At 47.8% G+C, this 22,098-nt stretch overlaps 1 protein-coding gene across 3 annotated transcripts in view; it reads right to left on the bottom strand.

Annotated features, from left to right (window-relative positions):
- Window positions 1-22,098, bottom strand: part of RASGRP2 (RAS guanyl releasing protein 2) — a 195,291-nt gene that overhangs the window by 80,994 nt on the left and 92,199 nt on the right. For 2 of the 3 annotated variants that reach the window (XM_066582605.1, XM_066582606.1), the window contains exons 3-5: window positions 18,976-19,078; window positions 6,078-6,128; window positions 5,842-5,973 (exon numbers count right to left, since the gene is read on the bottom strand). The exons of the other annotated variant lie outside the window; for it this stretch is intronic. In XM_066582605.1, coding sequence (XP_066438702.1) covers window positions 5,842-5,973; window positions 6,078-6,128; window positions 18,976-19,078 — 286 coding nt within the window. The remainder of the gene's footprint in view (window positions 1-5,841; window positions 5,974-6,077; window positions 6,129-18,975; window positions 19,079-22,098) is intronic. 3 annotated transcript variants of the gene reach the window in all.

Raw genomic sequence — 22,098 nt, 5'->3', positions numbered from 1 at the left:
GATGATGCAATACCTCATGACATATTGAGAATGATGCAGTTCGTATAAGTATTTCTCTAGAAAGGACCCAGGCAAGGAAAGACCCAGAACTCCTAGGCGTTTGTATTAAATATCCTCTTATAGTGTTCTCTAACAGTAAGGCCTCATGTCCACGGGCGAATCGGATTCTGCATGTGGGAGCCCACAGCGGAATCAGACCCTGTCCGTGGCAGAGGACACTGCCTACCTGTCCGGGTCTTCTATTATCTTCACTGCGCATGTGTGCGAAAGCACTGGACGCCGCACCGCCACACATGCGCAGTGTTTTTTGTTTTTTTTTAAACTTCCTACTTTCCCACGAAGTCTGCAGGCCGTCTGCAAGTCAATTGTGGACAAGCCACAGATCCAACGGCTTCTATTGACTTCAATGGAAGCAGTCCATGCGGGAACAACATTGAAATGGAGAATGCTGCAATTTGTTTTCTGCACCAAAAGTGTCCGCAAAACAAATCCGCATGCTTTAATTCATGTGTCGACGCCCGTGCTTCCCTATGGGCTGCTTGATTTGTGGATCTTCTGCACAGGTGACCCATGCGGATTCCGCAAATCAGATCCATCCATTGACATTGGGCCTAAGTGCAACACACAAAATACTGTATAGTAGGCTATCCATGCGGGGTGATGAGTTAGTCACCCCAGAATCTTAAAAAAGTTCAGGAATAGAATATTTTCTGTTCAAGTCAGAATGCAGGAAGGAGTATTTTTCATTACAAACATAAGATAAATGGACAACAAAAAGATCATAAAATATACTCCAATACCAGTTCTAGTGAATAACCCCTATTAAATATTGGGACAAAACACGTAATAGAATAAATCTGTGCACCGCAGTAGTCCTGAGAGCTTTTATTTAAATTGCCACTGAAGAGTGCAAAACTAACATCTCCCACAATGCCCTATTGCCAGTTACTGATGAGCGGGGGTGGGGGACCACAGGTAAAGCATTATCACGCCAGCATATAAAATAGGTTATAACATTACACTGCAAAATTACATGTTATCACATTAAGAAGCATATAACTTTGAATCACCGGAACACCCCTGTAAGCATATACGTCTCAGACATACACTATCCTACCAAAAGTATTTGGACACCCCTATTAGTAGAATGGATCATGTCTTATTAACGTGTCCCGTGACCTAAACCATGCTACATAGCATACAGACCCTCGGAGGTGTCAGCCATAGTTTTTACTTTGTTTTGCTTATCATACCTTGTTCCAAGGACCTTACACTTGGTATTGTTGGTTGTCACATTAGTGGACTATCAGTTCATGACATTTCTGCTAAAATCCCAATTGCAAGATCAATTGTGATCATAAGATGGAAGAGAGGGACGTACCACACCTAAACCAAGAACCAGACAACAAAATATTTTCTACTCCCCAGGAGTATCACATGGAATATCTGCAAGGTGGAAACTAAGTCAGTGTCAGCGCTATACAATGGGAATTGCATGCTACTGGATATACGGGTTATGCCGCTGCACACAATCAGTTCATCAGGAAGCCATCATGATTTTTTTCTCATTGGCCCAAATACTTTTGGTAGGATAGTTCATAAAAAGTTGAGCCATCTTTGATAATCAGCATGTTGATTAGTCAATAAACTAAAATACAGGCTTCCTGAATCAGGCTTGTTTGGTCAGGTGGATAGCCTTCCAGACAAGACAATATGGATGAAGGTCTACATGCTGTTGAATACTGCCTATAACTTGTCTACTCCTCACTGTAGCCAGAAATAGCATGTTCTATATAAAGGATTGTGCGATTAACCTTTTCAGCAGTTTATAGGTTGGCTTCTAGAGATGTCTGAGACAAATCCCAAGTGAAGGATTAGTTTGTTTTTTTTAAGAATGAATGAGCAGCAATGCTAGGAACCACTTTGTTTACTGCTGCATCCTCTAAGCTTTCTCCCAAGTACTCCAGAGCAGCCGATGTCTAGTGCAGCAAGCACAGAGCGAAACTTTAGGCTTCAATGAGCACAGCCCAAAATATTCTTCTTACGTCAAATTTACATAGAAGCGCGCGTTAGGACTTTCCTTCTTTCTGATCCATTTTTGGAACAGAGAAATGGAAATGAACACTTGTTATCATCTACATTGATTTCAATGGGTTTTCAGAAAATGGAAAACAAACGGAAAGCTTTCCGTTTGCTTCCATCCATTTTTGGCTTCTGTTTTTCTGGATGGAAATATAGTGCAGCCTACAGCGGTTTTCTTGATGCAAATGCAGGAACCCTGTGAGAAACTTGACAGACCTCATTTTATGTTCAGCAATCCATAAAGATCATTTAAAAAATACACCATATGATATATTATGTTGTCATTGCATGTAAAATCATCACATATGGCGGATGTGTACAAATGCAAAACTCCACAATAAAGTAAACTGGCTTTTTGGGAAACAGACTGGTACTTGGTATTACATTGGCCCATCATTCTCCTATATAACAAAATATAGTCAATAAAATGATCATGCCTTAAAGGATCAGAAGAACACATTCCAGCTAATCAGAGTCCCAACAGGAACGCTGAATTTTATGGTGAAAGGTGCATCCTCCTTTCAGACTGTAAATTCAAAGATAGATTTACTAGTATGTATAAAGAAGCCATATAAAGGGCCAGCTTCACTCATTGCCTTGTTTGTAGAGCCATGCGTTTCGAGATAAAACCAAGTACACATCAAAAAGTTCACTTCTCGTTGATTTTTGCATTTTTATGGTTTTTAGTGGTTCGGGTGGTTTAACACACAGTTGGTTTAACAAAAAAATAAAAAGCCTCCGTTCTTGTAGATTCTTTGGGGCAGTTTTTCAGCCAAACCCAGAAGTGGATCCAGCAGGAAGGAGTAGTTTAAGTCTTTCCCTTATACTGTCCATATATTTTTTTTTTATTCACTTCTGGCTTTGGCTACAAAGAAAAAAAATATGCTACAAAAAAATTGTTTTTTCTTCCAATAAAAGAGAGGTTCATTATTGGAATGAGAGAAGCTGGATTGCTGAATCGACAAATTGCCACCACCTGGGCTGTTCTGGCTAGACTGTTATGCATCTACTGGTCCCAACACGGCCTGAGAGCATGTACGCAAGGTAACTGGGCTCAGGATGCCCTCAACAGACCACCAGTTGGGAGGATCGTCTGTATGGCAGACAAAACAGTTGGAGCTGCTCATGCTTGTTGGACAATCAGAGAGGTGGCACCATCATTACAAGACCCTGCATCTGTCGGAACAATTTCCAGGTGCTTGGTTAGAGGACGTTTAGTCTCACGGTGGCTTTGATACCTACTGTCGCCTCTGTTTGCAGTGGTGTCATAAATGACGAAACTGGACTGCTATGAAATGGAACTGGGTTGTCTTAAGTGACTAATCCAAGTTAAGTTAGGGTACTGACAACAGTTTGTGTCTGGAGACCTTAATCCTGCCTTTGTTGTGAAGCAGCACACTGCCCCCACTGCTGGTGTGGTGGTCTGGGGGCCATCATATATAAGAGTCGGACACCCCTAGTAGTGGTACAAGGGACAATGACAGTTCACTGATATGTTTAGTCACCAGACTTAATGGCAAACAGAATATGTATGGGACCATCTGGAATGCCAACTTCGACAGTCTATGAGTTTACATTATCTAGAGGCTCAGTTATAGTGAATGTGGACTGATATGCCGCAGGATACCATATGGAACCTGTATGTTTTCTTGCCCACCCATATTACATCTCGCATCCAAGCTAGAGGCGCCCAACAGGGTACTAGAGCCTCTTTTCCCACCTGTATCACATCTTGTATCCAAGCTAGAGGTGGTACAACAGCGAACTAGAGCCTCCATGCCTGCCCGTATCACATCTTGTATCAAAGCTAGAGGCGGTACAACAAGACACTAGAGCCTCTCTTCAAGGGGTCAGTTTCCTGCAATAAATTATCCTTTTGCTCAGATATTGTCACTTACTTATAACAAACTTTACAATCACAGAGAAAGTTTCATTCGATTCAAAGTCCTTGGTGCTTGATGTTTTGCTCGTATACAGCACTATGCAAAAGCTTTAGGTGGGTATAGAAAACAAATACTGCAAAGTATAAAAACTTGCAAAAATAGAAGCGTTAAGGCCCATTTAGGCAGGATAAGTGTCAGGCAAACAATGCCTGACACTCGTCCCCGCACATACTAGCTCCCGTGCACCTGTACGGGAGCTAGTATCACTTGCTCACAGTGGGAAGGCTGCAGGAGATTTCTCTCCTCGCGCTCCCCCGCCCCTCTCCATTGCCTTAACATGGTGGCCGTTCAGTACTGAATGGCTGCTATTTACACTGAGTGATCTGCTCAATGTCCCTCGTTTATGCAGCATAAAAGATTGACGATGAGCTGATCACTCATCGTTCAGTGTAAATAACCATCCAGTATTGAACAGGCGCTGTGTTATGTCAATGGAGAAGGGTGGGGAGCGCGAGAAGAGAAATCTCCTGCAGCCTCCCTGCTGTGAGCCAGCGATACTAGCTCCCGAACATGTGCACGGGAGCTAGTATGTGTGGGGACCTGTGTCGGGCATTGTTTGCGGACACTCGTCCCATCTAAATGGGCCTTTAGTTTGTCAATTAACAAAATGAACAAAAAAAAAGATATCTAAAGGAAATCAGTATTTGGTGGGATCTCACTTTGCATTCAAAACATCTTCTACGCATTTTTTTAAAGTAACTCAAAAACATCTTGGAGAACTAACCACTTCTGTGGATATAGGCTTGCTCAAATCCTCCTCTCCTCAGGTTATTCCAAACAGACTGGATGATGTTGAGAGCAGGGGTTTGTGGAGCCATATCAGCACTTCCAGAACTCAGGCCAGCTGCACAGGACCAGGACAGGTTCTACATGTGGGAGCCCACAGCGAAATCTGTTCCTGTGTCTGGTCGGCATCCACGTGTACTTGTCACTTTGTTTCTTCTTCTGGACTGTCGATGGACTCGGCAGCTCACCGTCGGACATGCGCAGTACAGATTTTTTTTTTCCTCGAGCACCTACTTTTCCCGCCTCATCGCCTAGCGATGACACGGAATCAGTGACCTTTACGCAATGTCAATTGCGGAAGGGCTGCAGGTCGGACGGCATCCATTGACTTCAATAGAAGCCGTCCGTGTCGAAACCGCTCAAAAATATAACATCTCCTGTGCGAGCGGAAAACTGCAATTTCTGCCCGTGTGCAAGAAAAAGTGCTTCTCCATAGCATGCTATGGAAGGTATTTGCTGCAGAATCAAGGCAGATGCCTGCTCTGGATTCTGCAATGCAAATCTGATCATGTGAAGCCGGTCTTAGATTTGGAGTCATTGTCCTGCTGCAGAAAAAAAAAATTGGAGTAAAATTGGAGGCATTTATTTTTTTTTTATTTAAAAATGCTTACTTGAGAGCATTTTTTCCCACACCTGCCTAAATCTTTTGCACAGTATTGTATAAAGTACCCTTTCCAATTGATTGTGCTTCACATTGTTTTGGGGGGAAAAAAAACAAAACATGACTGCTGTGCCAAACGATTATTGTACAAAACCCATGTTTTTAGCTCCAGCATGCCCTCTCCTATCCATTTTTAAGAATACTCTCAAATGACAAGAGCTCATTTTCTTAATCCAGAGCCCAGTTATTTTCACAACAGGCAGTAAGAATGACCTTTCCACTTTAGCAGAAACATCTTGGCACTCAGCCGGTGAGGGGGTTTTCGACATGTGGTATGAAGCATTTGTATATGTTGTAGCAACCGTTACAAGTGTGATTTTTACACTTTAACTCCACACGTTTCTAGAGCTCAAGACAACCATTACGTACACACTCTCAATGTCTATGAGGCTGCTCTCCCTGCGGTTTCCTTTGTTTTCCAGTGCCCTCTTCAAGTCTCGTATCTGCTCTCCTAGTTCCGGATTTAAGTCAAACTCAGCTGGGTACTCCGCTATCCAGAACCTGTAGATACAATAGATTAATAGTGCGTTACGTGAATGGGTGAGGTTATAATACAATGAGCAACAGATTTAATTATTGCTAATAGCGTAAAAATATGGCGCTACCTGACAAGGTGACAGATTCGCTCTCGTTCTGCATTATCGCCAGCCTCTGAAGTAGAAAATGGTCAAGGAAAATATATTTTTCACGGGAGCACTCGTACGAAAGGAGAAATGTGTGAAATCTAACACTTGAAATATTGTACAAGTTGTATTTCCTTAGTGCAACTTAATTAAACACAATTTTACTATAAAATATAGATAGCACCACATAAATATATAAGGAAACAGATGAAATAGAATTAGATGTCTTTGTAGGAAGGAAAAATATCAATAGATATAAGACTTACACGATGCGAGTGACAGATCCAGGGGACCGGGCTGGCAGTTGTAGAGTCAGAACACAATACTTCTTTCCTTTGAGGCAAAACAGATGGATGGCTCTCTAAAGCATATCTCATTTGCCTTCCTCTGGATCAACACTTAGATGTAGTAGAGCTGAAATTGTCACATTAGTACTTTGTTTTTTTTTCCAAGAGAACTCGAGTTAAATTACAATACTTCATTATTAGAGGTTAGGATTATTTTCCCTTTTCATTTAGGGTCTGTACACTAATGCCCCTTTTACATGGGACGATTCTCGTTTGAACGAGCGAGTGACGTCACCGCTACTTCGTTCACGAGTCTTTAGACAGGCGGATCATCGATGAGAATTGTTCACTTCTCGTTCAGGGCTTCACAGTCTATGTACAACACTGAGTGTGAAGCGTTTAGACGTAACGAGGAGTGAGCAAACCAGCGATAATTTTTATGCAGGCTGAAACTGAGCAACTAATGAAAAGCGCACGATGGCATCGTGTTTACGTAACTACTATCGTGCACTTTCGTTTGAGCAAATTTTGAGCGAAATTCATTGCATGAAAATGGGCCTTAAGGCTCAGAGACTGAAAGTGACTATAGGTATAGATTGTAGAGTATCATATGTGATGACAGAACAATTAAAACTACGATCAAAATACTAACTACCTGCCTGTGAGTGACCGAGTGAGTTACATGTGATGTCACCATCATATAATCCATCACTGGGGCTCTGAGCTCCATCCTGTTCACATGAACGTGATGTCACCACAGGTCCTTCATCCCTGTGCACCAAATGAGGGATTATGGGTGGACTATATCTGCAACAAATCCCCATGGCCTCAGTTGCTATGGATACAGCAGTACTCAGTCTGGCAGTTTGTATGCTGCAAGACAGCTGGACACCTGTGTGGAGACTCCAATCAATGACACCTCACAAATGTCCACATACATAGCTGGCGGTGCATATTGACCAACAACATTGAAGCATAGTCCTTCCCCACCATCTTTACAGTCTCATGAATGTGATATGTCATTTCAAGTGCCGCCAACACCAATCCAGCCTTCATCTAACAGTCAACTGTTGTCCAGTGTTGAAAGAAACCATCGCTGTCATGCAAACATGTCACCACAGAGGGTTCAACGCCGCAGTGAAGCTAATGTTGCTTACATGACACAGCAACAAGCCACAATGTCACCTCAGCCACCAGCTAAAGTTTGTATATCTCATGCAGCAAATATGTGAAAGCTACGAGTGAACATTAGAGATGAGCGAACGTACTCGTTTCGAGTACTTACGCACCCGAGTACCGCCATTTTCGAGTACTTCAGTACTCGGGTGAAAAGATTCGGGGGGGCGCCGGGGAGCAGGGAGAGGCGTGGCGGTGCGGGGGGTAGCAGCGGGGAACAGGGGGGAGCCCTCTCTCTCTCCCTCTCCCCCCCCACTCCCCACTGCTACCCCCCGTGCCGCCACGGCGCCCCCCGAATTTTTTCGCCCGAGTACGGAAGTACTCGGAAATCGCGGTATTCGGGCGAAAAAGGGGCGTGGCCGAGCACGTTCGCTCATCTCTAGTGAACATGTTTCCTCAGCGAGCTGCTGAAGTTCGTAAATCACGCACAGCACATTTTAACATCAAGCTTTTAAATTTTTCATATGTAAGGCTAAGTGCACATTGGATTTATGCACTACATTTATAGCATAGGCTTGAAAATTATAGGCTGGTATGTGTTGGCATACCGTTTTCCTAACTGTAAGGGCTCATTCACACTGGCGATCACAATATCACCGAGAAAAAAATCGCGGCAAAATCGCGAATTTACTGCAATTTGAGCGTCAGCACTAGAGATGAGCGAACGTGTTCTTCCGAGCTTGATATTCGTGCGAATATTAGGGTGTTCGGGATGTTCGTTATTCGTAACGAACACCATGCGGTGTTCTGGTTATTTTCACTTCCTTCCCTGAGACGTTAGCGCGCTTTTCTGGCCAATTGAAAGACAGGGAAGGCATTACAACTTCCCCCTGTGACGTTCAAGCCCTATACCACCCCCCTGCTGTGAGTGGCTGGGAAGATCAGGTGTCACCCGAACATAAAAGTCGGCCCCTCCCGCGGTTCGCCTCAGATGCCGTGTGATTTAGATGAGGGACAGTGCTGTTTGTACCGGAGCTGCTGTAGGGAAAGAATTGGTAGTTAGTGTAGGCTTCAAGACCCCCCAAAGGTCCTTATTAGGGCCACTGATAGCTGTGTGTTGGCTGCTGTTAGCAGTGGCAATTTTTTTATTCTCAAAATCGCCTCTGCAGACCGTTGCACCTGGCATTAGGGACAGAAGTGCTGCATAGGCAGGGAGAGTGTTAGGAGTGAGTGTAGCCTTCAAGAACCTCAACGGTCCTTTCTAGGGCCATATTTATCCGTGTGCAGTACTGTCCAGGCTGCTGTTAGCTGTGCTGCATTTTTTTTTGCTTCTCAAAATCGCTTCTGCAGAGCATTGCACCCTCCATTGATACTGCAGGGAAAGAATTGTATAGGCAGGGCCACAACACAGTTATTATTCATTGAATATATGCAGTGCTGCCTTTTGCTTGTAAAACAAGTGAAAATAATTCTATTTGTCCGGCCTCTGTCCGTCCTAAGGGCGGTGGACACGTGTCGGCTGCGTGTGACACCTTTAAAAATCATACGCACCCAGCTACGTTTTACTCCTGGCTTCGCCATTTGCTTTCCTTAATTGGGAAAAAAAATACCTGCTCTGCCACAGTTAATAACTCTGCTACCCTCACGTTCTGTGACACATTAGCAGGGACACAGCACAGTTATTAAACTTCTCATGTTCATAGAATATACGCAGTGCTGCCTTTTGGTGCCAAAAAACGGAAAATAATTCTATTTGTCCGGCCTCTGTCCGTCCTAAGGGCGGTGGACACGTGTCGGCTGCGTGTGACACCTTTAAAAATCATACGCACCCAGCTACGTTTTACTCCTGGCTTCGCCATTTGCTTTCCTTAATTGGGAAAAAAAATACCTGCTCTGCCACAGTTAATAACTCTGCTACCCTCACGTTCTGTGACACATTAGCAGGAAAACAGCACAGTTATTAAACTTAGATTATTCATTCACTAGAGGCAGTGGGGCCTTTCGTTTTCAAAAAAGGGAAAAAATTATATTTGGCCTGCAGTCTTGCGCCAATTTATTTCCTGCCTGTGAAATCAAATCACTGGTAATACAGCATGCTGAGGGGTAGGGGTAGGCCTAGAGGACGTGGACGCGGCCGAGGACGCGGAGGGCCAAGTCAGGGTGTGGGCACAGGCCAAGCTCCTGATCCAGGTGTGTCGCAGCCGACTGCTGCGCGATTAGGAGAGAGGCACGTTTCTGGCGTCCCCACATTCATCGCCCAATTAATGGGTCCACGCGGGAGACGGTTATTAGAAAATGAGCAGTGTGAGCAGGTCCTGTCCTGGATGGCAGAAAGTGCTTCGAGCAACCTATCGTCTACCCGCAGTTCTGCGCCGTCCACTGCTGCCAATCCGAATCCTCTGTCTGCTGCTCCTCCTTCCTCCCAGCCTCCTCACTCCACTACAATAACACCTGCTCAGGAGCGGGAGCACTCCCAGGAACTGTTCTCGGGCCCCTGCTTAGATTGGGCAGCAGCGGTTCCTCTCCCACCAGAGGAGTTTATCGTCACTGATGCCCAACCATTCGAAAGTTCCCGGGGTTCGGGGGAAGAGGCTGGGGACTTCCGCCAACTGTCTCAACAACTTTCTGTGGGTGAGGAGGACGATGACGATCAGACACAGTTGTCTTGCAGTGAGGTAGTAGTAAGGGCAGTAAGTCCGAGGGAGCAGCGCACAGAGGATTCGGAGGAAGAGCAGCAGGACGATGAGGTGACTGACCCCACCTGGTGTGCAACGCTTACTCAGAAGGACAGGTCTTCAGAGGGGGAGTCAAGGGCATCAGCAGGGCAGGTTGCAAGAGGCAGTGCGGTGGCCAGGGGTAGAGGCAGGGCCAGACCGAATAATCCACCAAGTGTTTCCCAAAGCGCCCCCTCGCGCCATGCCACCCTGCAGAGGCTGAGGTGCTCTAAGGTCTGGCAGTTTTTCACAGAGACGCCTGACGACCGACGAACAGTGGTGTGCAACCTTTGTCGCGCAAAGCTCAGCCGGGGAGCCAACACCAACAGCCTCACCACCACCACCATGCGCAGACATATGATGGCCAAGCACCCCACAAGGTGGGACGAAGGCCGTTCAGCGCCTCCGGTTTGCACCCCTGCCTCTCCCCCTGTGCCCCAACCTGCCACTGAGATGCAACCCCCCTCTCAGGACACAGGCACTACCGTCTCCTGGCCTGCACCCACACCCTCACCTCCGCTGTCCTCGGCCCCATCCAGCAGTGTAGTTCAGCGCACCGTCCAGCCGTCGCTTGCGCAACTGTTGGAGCGCAAGCGCAAGTACGCCGCCACGCACCCGCACGCTCAAACGTTAACCGTCCGCATAGCAAAATTCATCAGCCTTGAGATGCTGCCGTATTGGGTTGTGGAAACGGAGTCCTTCAAAAGTATCATGGAGGCGGCGGCCCCGCGCTACTCAGTTCCCAGTCGCCACTACTTTTCCCGATGTGCCGTCCCAGCCCTGCACGACCACGTCTCCCGCAACATTGTACGCGCCCTCACCAACGCGGTTACTGCCACGGTCCACTTAACTACGGACACGTGGACAAGCACAGGCGGGCAGGGCCACTACATCTCCCTGACGGCACATTGGGTGAATTTAGTGGAGGCTGGGACAGAGTCAGAGCCTGGGACCGCTCACGTCCTACCCACCCCCAGAATTGCGGGCCCCAGCTCGGTGGTGGTATCTGCGGAGGTGTATGCTTCCTCCACTAAAGCACCCTCCTCCTTCTCCTCCTCCTCTGTCTCGCAATCAAGATGTGTTAGCAGCAGCATGTCGCCAGCAGTCGGTGTCGCGCGGTGTGGCAGCACAGCGGTGGGCAAGCGTCAGCAGGCCGTGCTGAAACTACTCAGCTTAGGCGATAAGAGGCACACGGCCCACGAACTGCTGCAGGGTCTGACACAGCAGACCGACCGCTGGCTTGCGCCGCTGAGCCTCCAACCGGGCATGGTCGTGTGTGACAACGGCCGTAACCTGGTGGCGGCTCTGCAGCTCGGCAGCCTCACGCACGTGCCATGCCTGGCCCACGTCTTTAATTTGGTGGTTCAGCGCTTTCTGAAAAGCTACCCACGCTCGTCAGACCTGCTCGTAAAGGCGCGCCGGCTCTGTGCACATTTTCGCAAGTCCCACACGGACGCTGCCACCCTGCGCACCCTGCAACATCACTTTAAGCTGCCAGTGCACCGACTGCTGTGCGACGTGCCCACACGGTGGAACTCTACGCTCCACATGTTGGCCAGGCTCTATGAACAACGTAGAGCTATAGTCGAATACCAACTCCAACATGGGCGGCGCAGTGGGAGTCAGCCTCCTCAATTCCTTTCAGAAGAGTGGGCCTGGTTGGCAGACATCTGCCATGTCCTTGGTAATTTTGAGGAGTCTACCCAGGTGGTGAGCGGCGATGCTACAATCATTAGCGTCACCATTCCTCTGCTATGCATCTTGAGAAATTCCCTGCAAACAATAAAGGCAGCTGCTTTGCGCTCGGAAACGGGGGCGGGGGAAGACAGTATGCCGCTGGATAGTCAGGGCACCCTCCTGTCTATTTCTCAGCGCGTACAGGAGGAGGAGGAGGAGCATGAGGAGGATGAGGAGGAGGGGGAAGAGACAGCTTGGGCCGCTGCTGACGGTACACCGGCTGATTGCCTGTCATCCTTTCAGCGTGTATGGCCTGAGGAGGAGGAGGAGGAGGAGGAGGAGGATCCTGAAAGTGATCTTCCTAGTGAGGACAGCCATGTGTTGCGTACAGGTACCCTGGCACACATGGCTGACTTCATGTTAGGATGCCTTTCTCGTGACCCTCGCGTTGCACGCATTCTGGCCACGACGGATTACTGGGTGTACACACTGCTCGATCCACGGTATAAGGAGAACCTGCCCACTCTGATTCCCGAAGAGGAAAGGGGTTCGAGAGTGTTGCTATACCACAGGACCCTTGCGGACAAGCTGATGGTAAAATTCCCAGCCGACAGCGCTAGTGGCAGAAGGCGCAGTACCGAGGGCAAGGTAGCAGGGGATGTGCGTAGATCGAGCAGCATGTACATCCCAGGCAGTGCAACAGTCTTTAAGGGCCTGGCCAGCTTTATGGCTCCCCGCCAAGACTGTCACCGCTCCCCAGTCACGGCTGAGTCGGCGGGAGCACTGTAAAAGGATGGTGAGGGAGTACGAAGCGGATCGCACGACCATCCTTGGTGACGCCTCTGCCCCCTACAACTACTGGGTGTCGAAGCTGGACACGTGGCCTGAACTAGCGCTGTATGCCCTGGAGGTGCTTGCTTGTCCTGCGGCTAGCGTCTTGTCGGAGAGGGTGTTTAGTGCGGCTGGGGGAATCATCACAGATAAGCGTAGCCGCTTGTCAACCGACAGTGCCGACAGGCTAACACTCATCAAGATGAACAAAGGCTGGATTTCGCCAGACTTCTGTTCTCCACCAGCGGACAGCAACGATACGTAAGCAATACGTAGGCTGCACCCGCGGATGGAAGCTACGTTCTCTCTCACCATCCAAAACGGGGACATTTCTGCTTCATCAATCTGTGTCTAATATTCCTCCTCCTCCTCCTGCTCCTCCTCCTGAAACCTCACGTAATCACGCTGAACGGGCAATTTTTCTTAGGGCCACAAGGCTCACTCAAATAATTTTTCTAAACAATTTTTATAAGTTTCAATGCGCTTAAAAGCGTTGGAACTTTAACTTGAACCAATTTTTCGTTACACTGGGCTGCCTCCAGGCCTAGTTACCACTTAAGCCACATTAACCAAAGCGGTTAATGGGTTTCACCTGCCCTCTTGGCTGGCCATGGCCAATTTTTGGGATGTACATTAGTACTGTTGATACAGCAATTTTTGTGGGCCCTCGCCTACAGTGTAATCAAATTAATTTTTAGCCCACCTGCATTACAGCTGACGTTACCTCAGCTGTGTTGGGCAATGCAATGGGATATTTTTATGTACCGCCGGTGGGTTCCAGGGAGCCACCCATGCTGTAGGTGCACACGGAGTTTTTAATACATGTGTCCACTTCTAAAGAACCCCAGTCTGACTGGGGCATGCAGTGTGGGCCGAAGCCCACCTGTATTATGCACGACATTACTACCTCAGCTGTGTTGGGCAATGCAATGGGATATTTCTATGTACCGCCGGTGGCTTCCTGGCACCCACCCAGGCAGTGGGTCCACAGGGAGTTTAACCTACGTGTCCACTTGTAAAGAACCCCGGTCAGACTGGGGCATGCAGTGTGGGCCGAAGCCCACCTGTATTACGCACGACATTACTACCTCAGCTGTGTTGGGCAATGCAATGGGATATTTCTATGCACCGCCGGTGGCTTCCTGGCACCCACCCATGCTGTGGGTCCACAGGGAATTATAAATGCATCTGTTTCCACTTATAAAGAAACCCAGTCTGACTGGGGCATGCAGTGTGGGCCGAAACCCACCTGCATTAACCCTTTCCAGTCCACTGTGTGACCTGTGAAGACATTAGGGTTTAAGGCTGTACAGCTCCGTTGTTGGTAGACGTCCGTCGGGGTTCTCTTACTGTATATTGCCAGCCTCTCTGCTGTCGGAGCCTATCCTACGTGTCAGCTCATGCAGTACTGGCTTTAGCCAGCATGTAGCGCCGTTGTATAACGGCAGAAAAAGAGTAAGCCCCCTAGGAAAACCATATACAAATTGGATTGGAAAGGGTTAAGCACAACATTACTACCTCAGCTGTGTTGGGCAATGCAATGGGATATTTCTATGTACCGCCGGTGGCTTCCTGGCACCCACCCATGCTGTAGGTGCACACGGAGTTTTTACTGCATCTGTACACTTATAAAGAACCCCAGTCAGACTGGGGCATGCAGTGTGGGCCGAAGCCCACCTGCATTAAGCACGACATTACTACCTCAGCTGTGTTGGGCAATGCAATGGGATATTTCTGTGTACCGTCGGTGGGTTCCAGGGAGCCACCCATGCTGTGGGTCGACAGGGACTTCACAATAGGGAGTTGTACCTGCCTGTGTCTATGAATTAAAAAGCCCGGTCTGACTGGGGCATGCAGACACCTTGACAGAATGAATAGTGTGTGGCACATAGGTTCCCCATTGCTATGCCCACGTGTGCAGCTCCTGATGGCGGTGGCACAGGATTCTATTTCTCATTGCTTCTGTACAGCATTGTGGGCTATCGCTCCGCCACTTTTAAAGAGGGTCGCTGCCTAGCCGTGCCAACCTCTGCAGTGTGTGCCTGCGGTCCCTCGTCATGGCAGATGCAATTCTAAATAGACATGAGCGTGGTGTGGCATGAGGGCAGCTGAAGGCTGCCCAGGGACACTTTGGTGTGCGCTGTGGGGGGGAGGGGGTGCGGTTGGGCAGCATGTAACCCAGGAGAAGTGTCAGTGGAGTGTCATGCAGGCAGTGATTGTGCTTTGTTGGAGGTAGTGTGGTGCTTAGCAAAGGTATGCCATGCTAATGAGGGCTTTTCAGAAGTAAAAGTTGTTGGGAGGGGGGGGGGCACTCTTGCCGGTATTGTGGCTTAATAGTGGGACCTGTGAACTTGAGATGCAGCCTAACATGTAGCCCCTCGCCTGCCCTATCCGTTTCTGTGTAATTCCCATCACTTTCTTGAATTGCCCAGATTTTCACACATGAAAACCTTAGCGAGCATCGGCGAAATACAAAAATGCTCTGGTCGCCCATTTACTTCAATGGGGTTCGTTGTTCGAAACGAACCCTCGAGCATCGCGGGAAGTTCGTTCCGAATAACGAACACCCGAACATTTTGGTGTTCGCTCATCTCTAGTCAGCACTGATTTTCCTCACAAAAACATTGCTGTCATTTGCCATTTTCTTGTGTGATTTTGCTGCGAAAGTCAATAGGACTTTTTAATGCTCAAAACGCCTCGCACGAAAATTGCAAGTTCGTGCTTTGCGATGCGATAAAAAGGAGGCTCCATAGAAAAACATGACATTAAAAAAAAGGTGAAATCGCAGAAAGATAGGACATGCCGCAATTTTTTTTCACCCCACATCACGAGTGAAAACATCGCAAATGTGAAGGAAACTATTGAAAATCATTGGTTTCACAATTCTGCATTCTCACTCTCACATTGCACGATTTTAATCACCAGCATGAAAGCACTGTGCCCCATGAATCCCACCACCATATCTACTGCCCATCCATGTAAATTCCCATAGGATTCAAGGCGTTTTCATGTTAAAATCATGATGCGATGCTGCCTCCATTGAAAACAATGGGTGGTGCGGTGCGATGCAAGAACACGAAGATAGAACATGCCACGATTTGCTTCCTGTATAGCATTGCGGTGCCATGCAGGAAAACATCGCTTGTATGTATGACTCCATTCAAAAGAATAGGATTCATACTTGTGTGTCAACGCACAAATATTATGCGATTTTCTCGCCAGTGTGAAGTCGGCCTAAAGAGATAAAAAGCAGACTGTGCTTTTATATGCAAAGCATCACCACAGAAAATGTATACTATGCGTTTTTCTTTTTACATTTGGACCCTAAGGGGTGAGAGCTGCTGCTATAAGGCAGCTGATAGTGGCCTTTGTCAAAACGTACAGTAGTGTGTAAAAGTTGTAGGCAAGAGAAAAAAATGCTGCTGCTAAAAAAAAAAAAAAAAGATTTTTTGCAAAAATAGGAGTTTTATTGACTCTGAATTTATTCTGCACCGGGACAATAACCCTGAACGTCCAGCCAATGTATTTAACAATGAAGTTCAGGGTAAATAACAATATACTGGAAATGATGATATAGCCGCACAGAGCCCTGATCAACATCACACAGTATATACAGGATTACATGAAGACAGAAAGATTTGAACAACCTTACATCCACAGAAAATCTGTGGTTAGTGCTCCAGGATGTTTGGAAAAAAAAAACTACCAAGTTCCTTCAAAAACTGTGTGTAAGTTTACCTAGAAGAACTGGTACCTCTTTGAAGGTTAACCCTTTCCAATCCAATTTGTATCCTGGTTTTCCAAGGGGGCTTACACTTTTTCTGCCGTTATACAACAGCGCTATATGCTGGCTAAAGCCAGTACTGCATGAGGTGACACGTTGGATAGGCTCCAACAGCAGACAGGCTGGCAATATACAGTAAGAGAACCCCGATGGATGTCTTCCAACATCGGAGCTGTACAACCTTAAATCATAATGTCTTCAGAGGTCAGACAGTGGAAAGGGTTAAGAGCGGTTACAATTAAACATTGACTTGATTTAGATTTCTGTTTTGTTCATTCATTTTGCTTATTGATCAAATAACTATCAATGCTTTATTTTCTTAAAGCATTTTTACTTTGCAGTATTTTTTTCACACCTACCTAAAACTTTTGCACGGTACTATATATCTCAAGTGTAGGTCTTTGAAGGAAGACACAAATGCAGTGTATAAATACCCTAAAAGGATGTCTGCCTAAACCTATGGGAGTTGGCTAGCTAGTTATTCATAAATCAAGATGGTGCAGCTGTCCTCAAAGGAGGAGAAAAAAAAGCATTTCTAATATACGCTCCACTTTAAGAAACATTTTAAGTCTGGAGCTTAAAGGGGTTGTCCCGCGCCGAAACGTTTTTTTTTTTTTTTCAATAGGCCCCCCCGTTCGGCGCGAGACAAACCCAATGCATGTGTTAAGAAAAAAAACCGTTTAGTACTTAGCCGAATCCCCGCGCTGCGGCGACTTCTTCCTTACCTTACTAAGATGGCCGCCGGGATCTTCACCCACGATGCACCGCGGGTCTTCTCCCATGGTGCACCGTGGGCTCTGTGCGGTCCATTGCCGATTCCAGCCTCCTGATTGGCTGGAATCGGCACACGTGACGGGGCGGAGCTACGAGGACCAGCTCTCCGGCACGAGCGGCCCCATTCACCAGGGAGAAGACCGCACTGCGCAAGCGCGTCTAATCGGGCGATTAGACGCTGAAATTAGACGGCACCATGGCGACGGGGACGCTAGCAACGGAACAGGTAAGTGAATAACTTTGGTATGGCTCATAATTAATGCATGATGTATATTACAAAGTGCATTAATATGGCCATACAGAAGTGCTGAACCCCACTTGCTTTCGCGGGACAACCCCTTTATTTCCTTAAGCTTTTGGTTGGGGAGCATTTTCAGCACAGATCAGTTCATCTCTTTCATGAATGTGCACAAGCTCTGTCCGCGCCCCCAACACCCTCATCCTTTAGAGACTGTATATAGCATACCTATGCCCACTCATTTCTGGATTTGTCCTCCTATCCCATCCTCAGTAGCTGCTGGTCCTTTCCCCCTCATTGTTGAGAGCAAAAAATTCATTCCAAGTGGATTACAGCCCTCTGTAATAGTGGCATTCTCTGCTCTATTAGGCCGCCTGCACACAGGCGGATTTGCTTTACAGAATCCTGAGCGGGCGTCCACCTCTAGATTCTGCAGCAAATCAAGCCCATAGCATGCTATGACAATATGCAATTTTCAGCCCAGGAGCAGAAATCGATTGCCATGTTCCGCTTGGGGGGGAATGGCAGCATGTCGTGATTTGGTGCGTGCTGCGCACAGCCGGCTTTCATTAAAGTCAATGAAAGCTGTCCATCTCGTGGCCATTCTGCAATCATTGCAGAATGGTCACAGGAGCCGCGTTATCGCCATAGCGACGACATCTCTACAGCGCATGTGCGCAAGAAGAGGACGCTGGCGAGGTATACTGGGGGTTGCCTGCCAGCCTTGTTTGCCTCTTGATTTCCTCTACCATCCCCCGACAGTCATACAGCCCTCTGTAATAACTCAGTAGAAAGGCAGTGAATGCATAGCAGGGGAGCAAGCTGGGGAAGGAGCTGTCAGTTTACGCTGGACAACTGAAAACGTAGCAAATTCTGTCTGCAGTGCCATGGAAAACAATACAAACAAAAACCAAACATTTAATAAAAACCAATGACAAAACGTCTTCATTTTTACAAATCAATGGATTAAAAAGAAAAAAAGTGCAAAGGTGTACACAGCCTTTAACTGGCCAATGCCAACAAAAACCAGAGTGACAGAGCCAATAGGCCCAATGCCGATGGACAGAAATGCCGCATCGAGATTTCGCGTGGAATTTCCACTGTTGCACGCTACCATAGGATTGCATGCGTGCACACAATCCTATGCAGATAGCTGCGATTTTGATTGCGGAAAATCTGTGCAGTAACAAAATCGCGGCATGTCCTATTTTGGTGCAAGCCGATGCGCCAGCCCTGCTCTGCGCATGTGCGGCTGTGTGCCAGTCGGCACATTGCAGAACAGAGAGAAAAGACGCTGGACAGGTAAGCAAGATATCACTGCAGGGGCACGGGTCACATCCCGCTGCAAGAATCTCGCAGTCGGAATATGACCCAGCCGTGTGTATGAGGCCAAACTGAGGTTTATATTTACAGTCACATTGTAACAAAATAGAATATATCAATTACTTTGAAAGGATATAGAGCAAAGAGCTTCTTGGCAAGATCCCCAGATGGAATGTACCAAGGGTGCATCATGAGAAACATCTGAACCAGTTCCTGATCCTTAGGATTCCCATCTGAGTCTAAATAAAGCAAATATAAGGTCAGATTACTGAAAAAAACAATACAGTCAACATAACTATGGAATATCTATCTGAAGTATACCTCAAACTTTGAGCTTTACTATGCAAGAAAATAGGAAATGGCTCTTATAAGCAATGCACTACTATACCAACAGGTATGCTTTGGTAATAGTCACAGAAAGTACTGAGCATTGTCCACTAAATTGCTGTAAAATTAGGCTCGGCTCACTTCCATTTCTGACTCATTCCCTTGACTTATATTTGGGACCTTCGGAATCTGTCGAGATGTCTGTTGTCAGTTTTAACAGGAAGAGTTCAGCTACTTGCAGCACTATTTTTCCCATAAAAAAAAAATAAGATGTAAACTTACCCTAATAAGGATTGACTAAATTGACAATCTTTCAACCAAAACAATGCACTTCCCTCATTTAGAACAATGGTGGCTAAATAAAGATCTGTGGAGTTTCCGAGGCAGATGTGAAGCTCTAAGACCAGACTGGCTGAAATGACAGGAATTAGGTTTACCTGTTAATTCCTTTTCTGGAGTCATCCTGACAGCATACACATGGAGGATGTCCACTGGACCCCTGTTGGGACAGGAAGCGGCAAAACATACAAAAGGCACCTCCCGCCACCGGCTCACCAGTGTGTACCAAATAACTACAGTGACCCGGCTTTGCTTAATCACTCATTTTTAATACCGAAACCATAGTACAATACGTTACTTCACGTAGAGAAGGATAACTGAAGGGGAGGGTAAAGCCCCTATGCTGTCAGGATGACTCCAGAAAAGGAATTAACAGGTAAACCTAATTCCTGTCTTCCCCCTCGTCATCCTGACAGCATACACATGGAGGAATACCAACAACCGAGGGCTCTAGGGAGGGACCACTGCTTGCAGAACCTTCCGCCCAAAGGCCGTGTCCCGGCTGGCCCCCACGTCCAGACGATAGTGCCTTACAAAGGTATGGGTGCTTGACCATGTGGCGGCTCTGCAAATCTGGTCGGTTGTCGCCTGGGCTCTCTCCGCCCAGGAACAGGCGACCGCCCTAGTAGAATGGGCTCTAACTTCGCCCGAGAGTGGGATCCCTTGGGATCTGTATGCCTCTTCTACGGCCCTCCTGACCCACCGCGCTAGGGAGTCCTTAGTAGCGGCCCCTCCTCTGCGTGGACCCTGAAATTGAATGAAGAGGTTATTAGATTTCCTAAAGGTATGTGAGACCTCTAAGTACTTCAGAACTGCTCGTCTCACGTCTAGGTTATGGAACCTCTGTTCCGTAGTATTCCGGGGTTCCTGGCAGAAGGAGGGAAGTACTATTCTTTGCTCTCTGTGAAAGTCCGTGAGGACTTTCGGTTGAAAGAAGGGGTCGGGCCTAAACTCTATCTTGTCCGGGAAGATGGTCATATATGGGGTTTTGATAGAGAGGGCTTGGATTTCCCCGATCCGCCTGGCGGATGTAATGGCCACTAGGAAGGCAACCTTATATGAGAGGGTCTTAACTGAGAGTTCTTCCAGGGGCTCGAAGGGGTGTGCGCAAAGGGCCTGTAAAACAAGATTCAGGTCCCATGGGGGCATGGTTCTTCTTATAAAGGGGTGAAGTCTAACTGCTCCTTTAAGGTATTTTTTGACTAGCCTATGGTCGCCTAACGGGAAGTCAAAGAAGGCTCCTAGGGCGGCCACCTGGACCTTAAGGGTACCAGGTTTTAGGCCCATGTCCAGTCCATCCTGAAGGAACTCTAGAATCTTATTAATGTCTGGTTGTTGGAGGTCGTGAATGCTGTGCCCCAACCACCTAGAGAAGGTGTCCCACACCCTGGTGTATATGTTCCTGGTGGACTCTTTGAGACACTCACATAAGGTGGTGGTCACCCTCCCTGATAGGCCCTGGTTCAGGTATTTTACCCGCACAGCTTCCAGGCCGCTAGTCTGAACTGTCGGGCTTTTGGGCAAATCAGGGGACCCTGTTGTAGGAGGTCGTCTCTCCACGGCAGATGTAGGGGCTCCTGTGTTGATAGAGCGGCCAGGAGCGGGAACCAAGGTCTCTTGGGCCAGAACGGGGCCACCAGGATAACGGAGCCCGGGGACCCCTGGATCTTCTTTAGAACCCGAGGGATCAGGGGGATAGGTGGGAAGGCGTATGTCAGGTCCCATTCCCATGCTTGGGATAGTGCGTCTATTCCCAGGGAGCCCCCGTCTGCCCCCCTGGAAAAGAACCGGGGGCACTTGTTGTTCTCCCGAGAGGCAAACAAGTCCACCTTTGGAGTCCCCCATCTTTCTGTAATCAATTGGAATGCCTCTGGATGTAGTGCCCACTCCCCAGGGTCTATCCTCCTGCGGCTGAGGAAGTCTGCCATGGCATTCTCTGGGCCCCTTACGTGGAACGCTGAAACGGAAGGCATCCGCTGCTCTATCCACCCGAGCACTTTCGCCGCCAGGTCTTGTAGTCGGGGGTTCCGTGTGGATCCCTGGTGGCGAATGAGGGACACAGTTGTTATGTTATCCGAAAATATCTTAATGGGTCTACCCCCGATCTCTGTCTCGAGGTCACGGATGGCCCTCCAGACCGCGCAAAGCTCCTTGTAATTGGAGGATTGAGTGGCCTCTTTCTGGTTCCAGACCCCCTGGACATAGCGACAGCCTAAGTGGGCCCCCCAGCCAGTTGCGCTCGCGTCGGTGAAAATGGATACTGGGGATGCCGGGTCCCAACTTGTGGACCTGGCGAGGTTGGAGATAGATGTCCACCACCCCAAGGAGGACCTTACTTTGTGAGTGAGGGTGACTTCCTGATCCAGGGAAGCTGGTGATTTGTCCCAGTTGCTCAGGATAAAGTCCTGGAGAGTTCTACCATGTAACTGGGCCCACGGGACTACTCCAATACAGGCTGTCATGAGACCGAGGACCCTCATGCCTCTCCTAAGGGATACTTGGGAGGCTAACGAAAGCGGGAGGGAAGAGCACTGGTGGTGTGAGTCCAGGATAACCCCTAGGAATTTTTTCCTTTGTTCGGGCTGAAGATTGG

The sequence above is a fragment of the Eleutherodactylus coqui genome, chromosome 11, assembly GCF_035609145.1.
Source record: "Eleutherodactylus coqui strain aEleCoq1 chromosome 11, aEleCoq1.hap1, whole genome shotgun sequence".
In the NCBI taxonomy this organism is placed as follows: domain Eukaryota; kingdom Metazoa; phylum Chordata; class Amphibia; order Anura; family Eleutherodactylidae; genus Eleutherodactylus; species Eleutherodactylus coqui.
Note: the sequence above shows the minus strand (reverse complement) of the source record. Positions and strands in the feature narration are given on the sequence as shown.